A 10173-nucleotide genomic window follows, 5' to 3' on the forward strand; every position below is an offset into this window, starting at 1 on the left:
TTTTCCCTTTTTATGATATATATATTGTCTGTAATTTACATTTTCACGAAATCCTTTAGTTTAGATAGGACAAGGGTATGGTAGGGATTATTAATTTTTAATTAAAGATTTCGGATTGGAATGACGATTATTTTATGTTTTTATTGAGCTTATTCGATGTTGAATTAGTCGAACTAATGAATTTTGAACAGTTCATATTAAAAAAAAAAGAAGAGATGCTTGGGATTAAACTCTAACCTCCTATATTGAAGTGAATTAGAAGTCTCAGACATTATATTAAGCCAGAATGGGTCAATCAGAAGTTTTAATGTGTAGACGGTCTAATTTCGTAGTTCTGCCTTTAATGTGTAGAAGTTATAGTGAACGAATGGAGTATATGCGTGGTTATTTTTTTTAAAAAATATTTTTCATGAGAAAATAATTTTTTTTAATGTTTATTTAGAAGATGTACTAAATTTATTTTCCGTAGAACCAGCTTAGCATTTAATTCCATGTTACCTTTGTTATATTTTATGGGACACTTTTTTAGTCGATTCCAAAAAAAGAAAAGACTCTCTTCTAATGCTTTCCAACAATTTAAATCTATACTTGTTGTTTCACTATCAATGAAATAACTTTACAGCAATAGAAATATCATAATGTAGGAGTATTTAAGACCACAAATTTTAATTTTCTTAAATTTTGTGTCTAGTCAAAGGCTCACTTAAAATGAGGAGTAAGGAATTTCTGATATATAAATATCTCATCTGTTCCAATATATGTGAACTTGTTTGACTAGACACGAACTTTAAGAGAAAATGAAAACTTCTGGAATTTGTGGTCCTAAACAACTCAAAAAGGGGTTCACAGTATTTGTGTGATTATGAAAGTTTCTCATTAAGGGTAGAATTGAAATTTTATGCTAAATTGTTTTCAAATTTTAAAGGGGTCATTCTTTTTGGAACGGACCAAAAAAGAAATAGGTTGATGGAGGGAGGAAATAGTTGATTCTTTGTTCTAATTACTTTTCACCGGTCTTATCTTTTTACTGATTGGGGTGGTTAATTTTTTTTTTTCCTATTATTGCTAATTAAATAAACATTGCTTATTCACTCATGAAGGTAGAACAAGAAAGTATCCTTAGAACCTGAAATAGAAATGGATGACATTAGTATCTTCATACAAGATGCTATACGATTTCCTCAAATACCAAAAATTCCACTATTCATGAGACTTGAGGATCGGAACAACGATGATTATGGTCCTAAAGTTGTTTCGTTGGGGCCTTACCACCGTGGAAAGCCGAAGCTCAAGTTTGTCGAGGATTCCAAGCCTGTGGCTTTACAATTGTTTATTCATGGCAGTGGTAAAGACCAAGATTTCTTCCTCAAAAAAATTCTCGAGGAGATCGAAGATGCTAAAAGTTGTTACTACGACATGGAAGATACATGTATTGACGACAATGCTTTTGCTCAAATGATGCTTCTTGATGCATGTTTCGTTCTAAATTTTATCGAGTTCATAACCCAGAGGTCGCACAATAATTACTATAAAGGTGACACTTTTTTTTGGCATCTTGGTTATGGAGTTCTTTCTCTTGTTCGACGTGATATGTTTTTGCTTGAAAATCAGGTTCCTTTTGGGATTCACACAATTCTTGTCATAAGCGAAGATGTCAATGATGACGTATTGTTGACACTTGATGTAGATTCTTCTTGTTTATTGTCTCCCATCTTTGACACAAATATTATTTAATAGCTGACGACACAAATCAAGATTATTTCCTTTCTGGTGTGGAAGATCAGACTAAGCTGCAACCACAGAGCATACTAAGACAGAATCTTGACACAGTTACCAAGATAAATCTTTTCTGATGTGGAAGATCAGACTATGCTGCAACCACAGAGCATACTAAGACAGTACCTTGGCTCTGATACCAATTGTTGCGGAAGCCAAATGTATATAGTGTGAATAAGTCACAACTACTATACCAAAAATTATGACAGCCACCAAATAATAAATAAGACAATAAAGCAACAATAAAGGGAACACCAGAATTTACGAGGTTCGGCTAATTTTGCCTACTCCTCGGACACAACCAATATTTTATTTCACTCCAAAAATACAAGTGAAATAATACTAAAGAGAGAAGATACAAATGCCTTAAACAGATGAGAAGGCAAATGAGAGGTGTGTTTAAATCCTAAACATTAAGCCTTCTTTTATAGGGGGAAATCCCCCCAACCCTTCTCTTCCCACCGATGTGGGACAAATAGTTTTGCCCAAATTCAACAAATCTCCACCTTGGCAAAATTCCACATCTTCAATTTTCTCTCAATAACAAATTTTGATTGTGTCTTCATCTTCAATCTTCAGTTTTCAACAATGTTGATCAAATCCAAACAATGTTGAAACTTGACCGCAGTCACCACCTTTGTCAGCATATCAGCAGGATTATCCGTAGTATGAATTTTCTTCACTGTGACTCCACCTTCTTCTATGATTTCTCGTACGAAATGATACCGAACATCAATGTGCTTCGTCCTTGCATGATAAACTTGGTTCTTCGCTAATTGAATAGCACTTTGACTATCACAAAAAATTGTGATACCTTTTTGTTCAACACCAAGCTCCTTTAGCAATCCTTGAAGCCAAACTGCCTCTTTCACAGCCTCTGTAATAGCCATGTACTCTGCCTCTGTTGTAGACAAAGCAACTGTTGACTGCAAAGTAGACTTCCAACTAACTGGTGCCTTTGCAAAAGTAAACACATAACCAGTAGTTGATCTTCGTTTGTCCATATCACCCGCAAAATCTGAGTCACAATATCCAACTACAGACTGATTGTCTTCCTGCTCAAAAACTAACCCGACATCTACAGTATTATGAATATACCGTAGAATCCACTTCACAGCTTGCCAATGCTCCTTCCCTGGATTGTGCATATATCTGCTAATAACTCCAACAACTTGTGAAATGTCAGGCCTTGTGCAAACCATTGCATACATCAAGCTACCAACAACATTTGCGTATGGTACCTTTGACATATACTCTCGTTCAGCTTCATCCATTGGCGACATAGTAGTACTTAGCTTAAAATGGGAAGCAAGTGGAGTACTAACTGGCTTAGTCTTGTCATCTATGCCAAAACGTTGAAGTACTCTCTTCAAATATTCCTTTTGAGATAAACAGAGTTTCTTTGAACGTCTATCTCTAATTATCTCCATGCCAAGAATTTTCTTTGCCTCACCCAAATCCTTCATCTCGAACTCCTTCTTCAGTTGAATCTTCAACTTATCAATTTCTTCCGAATTCTTGGAAGCTATCAACATATCATCAACATATAGGAGAAGATATACAAAGGAACCATCTTTAAGCTTGTGCAAATACACACAATGATCGTATTTGCTTCTCTTGTACCCTTGCCGCAACATAAACTCGTCAAATCGCTTGTACCATTGTCTAGAAGATTGTTTCAATCCGTACAACGATTTTTCAAGTTTGCACACCATATTTTCTTTTCCAGCAACTTTGAATCCTTCTGGCTGAGTCATGTAGATTTCCTCCTCCAAGTTTCCATGTAAAAACGCAGTTTTTACATCCATCTGAACTAGTTCCAAATCCAATTGTGCTACCAAAGCCAACATAATTCTAATGGAGGAATGTTTTACAACTGGAGAAAACACTTCATTGTAATCAATTCCCTCCTTTTGAGCATATCCTTTGGCCACCAATCTTGCTTTGTAGCGAACATCTACTTGGTTAGGAAATCCTTCCTTCTTTGCAAATACCCATTTGCACCCAATTGCTTTCTTTCCCTTCGGGAGATTGGCCAATCTCCATGTATGATTCTGATGAAGGGACTGTATTTCATCATTCATGGCAATCCTCCACTTATCTTCTTCTGAACTTTGGACAACGTCTTTGTAAGTAGTAGGAACATCATCAGCTACAATTGAGGTTGCACAAGCAACCGTCTCTATGAGACGAACAGGTTTCGTTATTGTTCTTTTTGGCCTGCTGGTTGCTATTGATTCAAGTTGTTGTTGAGATTCCTGAGTTGGAATCTCCTCTACTGGCTCTCCTTCCAGAGGGTAATTTTCATTTGTTTCCTCCTCTGCTTCTTGTGTAGGAAAAATAAATTTTCCCTCAAACTCCACCTGCTTAGAAGCACCTTCATTTTGTTTGGTATCTTCTGTTACCTTATTTACCATAGCAAATTCATCAAAGGTAACATCTCTGCTGAATATTACTTTCTTTGTCATAGGACACCATAAGCGATATCCTTTGACTCCAGAAGTAATTCCCATAAAAATAGCCTTCTTTGCCCTTGGATCCAATTTTGACTCCGTCACATGATAATATGCAGTTGAGCCAAACACGTGCAAAGAGTTATAATCTACAGCAGGTTTTCCGTACCATTTTTCAAATGGTGTTTTGCCATCAATAGCAGCAGATGGTAGACGATTAATGAGGTGGCATGCATATGTAATTGCCTCAGCCCAAAATTCTTTGCCCAAGCCAGCATTGGACAACATACACCGTACCTTCTCCAGCAAGGTCCGGTTCATACGTTCTGCCACTCCATTCTGTTGTGGTGTATGTCTAACAGTGAAGTGTCGGACGATGCCATCATTTTCACAGACCTTATTGAAATGATCATTTTTGTATTCACCTCCATTGTCTGTGCGAATACACTTGATCCTCCTGCCTGTTTGATTCTCCACCATCGTCTTCCATTTGAGAAAAATTCCCAGCACTTCATCTTTGTTTTTCATTGTATACACCCACACTCTTCGAGAAAAATCATCAACAAAGGTTACAAAATAGTGCTTCCCACCCAATGAAGGTGTTTTGGAAGGACCCCAAACATCAGAGTGTACATAATCCAAAATGCCTTTAGTATTATGGATCGTTGTACCAAATTTAACCCTTGTCTGTTTCCCTTTGACACAATGCTCACAAAACTCCAAGTTGCAAGCCTTTACTCCTTTTAACAATCCTTGATCTGATAGAGTTTTCAAGGATTTTCCTCCAGCATGTCCCAAGCGCATGTGCCATAGCTTGGTTGCTTCTGCCTCTTTGTCGTCACTGGATGTTACTGTCGCTGTCCCAATAACTGTACTGCCACGATAGCGGTACATATTATTATTCTTCCGATTAGCCTTCATTACCACTAGTGCACCAGAGCATACTCTCATCACTCCATTTTCTGCAATGATTTTGAACCCTTTTGATTCTAGGGCTCCCACAGAGATGAGATTCTTCTTCAAATCCGGTACATATCGAACATCTATCAATGTTCTGATCATTCCATCATGGTTCCTTAATCGTATTGAACCAATGCCATATGAGGTAAGAGGGCTGTTATCCGCTGTGTGGACGACTCCATATTCTCCTTCTTGAAATTCCACGAACCAGTCCCTATTGGGACACATATGATAGCTACAAGCCGAGTCCATCAACCATATGTCTGATGATGTTGATGACTCTGTTGTAACTAATGAGAAGTCTGAATCATCACAATCAGCTACATTTGAATCCATAATGGCCTTTCCATTGTTATGTTTGGCCTTATTCTTCAACTTCGGACAGTCTTTCTTCCAGTGCCCTTTTTCTCGACAAAAGGCACATTCATCTTTGCTGGGTCTGGATCTTGACTTGGATCTTCCCTTCTTTGTCCTCGTTTGATTTTGAGGACGACCCCTCACAAACAGTGCTTCTCCTTCTCCGCCCTTCTGTTTTTCTCGCTTTCTTTGTTCATAGCTGTACAAAGCTGAACAAACTTCTCTGAGAGAAATTTCGTCATTTCCATGGAGTAGAGTAGTTTCAAGGTGCTCGTACTCATCAGGAAGTGACGCCAACAACATTAAGGCCAAGTCACCATCATCATAAGTTGTATCCATATTTTGCAAATCTGTGACCAACTTATTGAAACTGGTGATATGTTCATTCATCGTGGTACCAGGAACATAGGTGAAGTGAAACAGTCTCTTCTTCATGTACAATTTATTTTGACTGTTTTTCTTCAAAAATTTATCCTCCAGTGCTTTCCATAATTTACTTGCAGAAGTTTCCTTTGTGTATGGATATTTCTGCTCTCTAGCAAGGTAGGATCGAATGGTACCGCAAGCAACACGGTTGATAATTCTCCAATCTTCTTCTCCAATAACATCTGGTTTCTTTTCTTCAATGGCCAGATCTAGCCCTTGTTGAAAAAGGACATCTAGAACCTCGCCTTGCCACATCCCAAAATGTCCGGACCCGTCAAAAATTTCTACCGCAAATTTCGCATTTGACACAATTCTTGTCATAAGCGAAGATGCCAATGATGACGTATTGTTGACACTTGATGTAGATTCTTCTTGTTTATTGTCTCCCATATTTGACACAAATATTATTTAATAGCTGACGACACAAATCAAGATTATTTCCTTTCTGATGTAGAAGATCAGACTAAGCTGCAACTACAGAGCATACTCAGACAGAACCTTGACTCAGTTACCAAGATAAATCTTTTCTGATGTGGAAGATCAGACTATGCTGCAACCACAGAGCATACTTAGACAGTACCTTGGCTCTGATACCAATTGTTGCGGAAGCCAAATGTATATAGTGTGAATAAGTCACAACTACTATACCAAAAATTATGACAGCCACCAAATAATAAATAAGACAATAAAGCAACAATAAAGGGAACACCAGAATTTACGAGGTTCAGCTAATTTTGCCTACTCCTCGGACACAACCAATATTTTATTTCACTCCAAAAATACAAGTGAAATAATACTAAAGAGAGAAGATACAAATGCCTTAAACAAATGAGAAGGCAAATGAGAGGTGTGTTTAAATCCTAAACATTAAGCCTTCTTTTATAGGGGAAATCCCCCCAACCCTTCTCTTCCCACCGATGTGGGACAAATAGTTTTGCCCAAATTCAACAATCGATGTAACAAGAAAGAAGGCAACCCGATGGTAACAGAATCATCCGATATGTTTCATTCAGTAATGGATCTGAAATCAAAGGGTGTTCGTTTTATGCCAAGCGGGTTCGGTTCTTTTAAGGCTGTAAGGTTTACGTCTCATTGTTACTATGCGACACTCTCACTTCCATGTTGGTATGTATCTGAGTATACTAGAGTATTTTTCCGGAACATGATAGCTTATGAGAGCTGTCCAGGTAATCCTTGTGATTGCTCTGTGTCTGCTTACATATATTTCATGAAAACACTTGTGCTTTCACCGAATGATGCGAAAGAGCTACGAGAAAACAAGATTATATTCAACCATCTGGGAAGTGACGAAGAAGTGGTACAAGTCTTTAGAGTATTGAAAACTTATGTACATGTGGTAAGTAATTACAAGGATGTCAAAGAGCAAATCGGAGAGCACTGTAACAGAAAGTCGCAGACTTGGATTGCTCAACTGTTAGATACCTATTTTACAAGTCCCTGGTCTCTACTCGCTTTGTTTGCTGCTACTGCCCTCCTTTTCTTTACTTTACTTCAGACCTACTATGCATCTCCATTTAATTCTCACGCGAAAGGATCTTGATTTTACTTTATTTGTCTAGATCTGTATCGTAGTTATATGTTGAGTGAAATCATGAATCAATCCTTCCATATATAGATTTTCTATATCGCTTTAGTTGCATTTTTATATGATTTTTGACAATATTAAAATTTCATCAATATTATCCTTTTGAAGTTCACCCTTTTTTGTATATCTTGATTGATTTTAATTTCTTCCCATCCAATATTTGTAGAAGAGTGGTGTGCTAGTGCAAGTTGTGGCTATAGAATATTGTTATATTAAGCTATATTATTTGTATAATCAGTTAGTTAGTTAGGTTAAAAACACTGTAGAAAGGCGGTTAACTCTACTGTAGGTGTTAGTGTATAAATAGCTTTTGTACATATACATTTCATTTTCAGAAGAAGATAATGGAAGTTCTTCACTTCTCTCAGAATTCCTCTCTCTAAACTCCTCTCGTCTTCTTCCCCATTCCACCCGCTCCCATTTGATTTATCTTGTGGCAGGCGTGCTACCCGATCCCAGTTACAAATCAACAACAATCACAAGAATCCCGGCAAGGGAACAAGAGCAATATAACAACATCCCGATAAGGGAACAAGAGCAATATAACAACATCCCGGCAAGGGAACAATAATATTTCAATAACATGAGAAGTGCAATAATTTACAACGAAGTCATAACAATTACAATACAAGACTCACGGTCATGCTTGACACCAACGTATAGATACTCCTAATCCCTCAAGCTAGGGTTAGACCAAACACTTACCTCGATGCCACAAACACAATTCAAGCCTCTACTATCGCTTTACCTCGTGATTCCACCACCAATTCGCTCATATCTAGCCACAAGTTACTTAATTACATCAATAAACGCTAAATGAATCAATTCTAATGCATGAAAATGAGTTTTCTAAAGTTTTACCCCAAAAAGTCAAAAATTGCCCCCAGACCCACATTGTCAAAACTCGAGGTTCGAACCAAAACCCGACTACCCATTCCCTCACGAACCCAAATATATAATTTGTTTTGAAATCAGACCTCAAATCGAGGTGTAAATCCCCAATTTTTGAAAAACCTAGGTTCTATCCAAAACACCCAATTTTTCCCATGAAAATCATTGATTTTGAGTTGAAATCAGTGAAAAGATGTTAATGATTGAAGAAAACGAGTTAAAATTGACTTACAATCGATTTGGAAGAAGAGTTGTCTTTGAAAAATCGCCCAAGAGTGTTTTGGTTTGAAAGAGTGTGAAAAATGGGAGTTTTTCGGCTAAGTATAAAAATTGCAGGTTGCAGATAGGGGAATTGCGACCATGGTTCGCAATTGCGAACCCCAACCTTAGCTATGCTCGCATTTGCGAAAAGGGCTCACATTTGGGAGCTCGGAATTGCGATCCACATGTCGCATTTGCGACGACTGACCACAAGCTGGGGGATCACATTTGCGATCAAAATCCTCGCAATTGCGGGATAGGCTGGCCTGGGCTACTTTCGCAATTGCGACATACCCCTCGCATTTGCGATATCACATTTGCGACCCAGGCTACAGGCTTGCACAGAAATAGCTGAAGACTGCAATTCTTTAAGTCCAAAAATTCACCCCATGGCCTATCCAAAACTCACCCGAGTGCCCGGGGCTCCAAACCAAACATGCACACCAACCTAAAAACATCATACGGACTCGCTCGCACATTCAAATCACTAAAATAACATCAACAACTATGAATTTAGTATCAAAATCATGAAATTTTTTTAAGAACTTCAAATTTCCAATTTTCAAAAAAACGATCCGATTCACGTCGTTTCAAGTCTGTTTCTTACCAAATTTCACAAACTTACCTTAAATTACATATAAGACCTGTACCAGGCGTCGGAACCAAAATACGGGCCCGATACCATCAAGTTTTAATCACAATTCATTTCCAAAACTCATAAACAATTTCAGAAAATAATTTCCTTTAAAAATTCATTTCTCAGACTTGGGACCTCGGAATTTAATTCCGGGCATACGCCCAAGTCCTATATTTTCCTATGGACCCTCCGTGACCGTCCAATCATGGGTCCGGGTCCGTTTACCCAAAATATTGACTGAAGTCAACTTAAACTCATTTTAAATGCAAAATTCATCATTTTTCACAGATTTTCACAAAATGGCTTTCCGAATAGGCGCCCGGACTGCGCACGCAAATCAAGGTGATGCCGAAAGAGGTTTTTAAGGTTTCAGAACGCAGAAGTCACGTTTAAAACAAGTGATGACGTCATCACATCCTCCACCTCTAAAACAACCATTCGTCCTCGAACGGACAGAAGAAGGAAGTACTTGAGTCGGGGAAAAGATAAGGATAACGGCTCCGCACATCGGACTCAGACTCCCAGGTCGATGCCATAGCGGGCTGACCTCTCCACTGAACATGAACAAAAGGAAAACTCTTCGATCTCAACTGACAAACCTGCCGGTCTAGAATAGCTACCGGCTCCTACTCGTAAGACAAGTCATTGTCCAACTGGATAGTGCTGAAATCTAACACGTGGGATGGATCGCCGTGATATTTCCAAAGCATGGGCACATAAAACACTGGATGCACAGCTGATAAGCTCGGTGGCAACGCAAGTCTGTAAGCCACCTCTCCCACTAGATCAAGAATCTCAAATGGGCC

General features: G+C 38.3%; 1 protein-coding gene across 1 annotated transcript; it reads left to right on the forward strand.

Moving 5' to 3' along the window:
• The first annotated feature begins 1137 nt into the window (after positions 1-1137).
• Positions 1138-7533, forward strand: LOC104246094 (UPF0481 protein At3g47200-like). The gene is made up of 2 exons (XM_070172658.1): positions 1138-1670; positions 6858-7533. Exons 1-2 carry the CDS (start codon positions 1138-1140, stop codon positions 7531-7533), a joined length of 1209 nt encoding a protein of 402 aa, XP_070028759.1.
• The last annotated feature ends 2640 nt before the right edge of the window (positions 7534-10173 follow it).

The sequence above is a fragment of the Nicotiana sylvestris genome, chromosome 4, assembly GCF_000393655.2.
Source record: "Nicotiana sylvestris chromosome 4, ASM39365v2, whole genome shotgun sequence".
In the NCBI taxonomy this organism is placed as follows: Eukaryota; Viridiplantae; Streptophyta; class Magnoliopsida; order Solanales; family Solanaceae; genus Nicotiana; species Nicotiana sylvestris.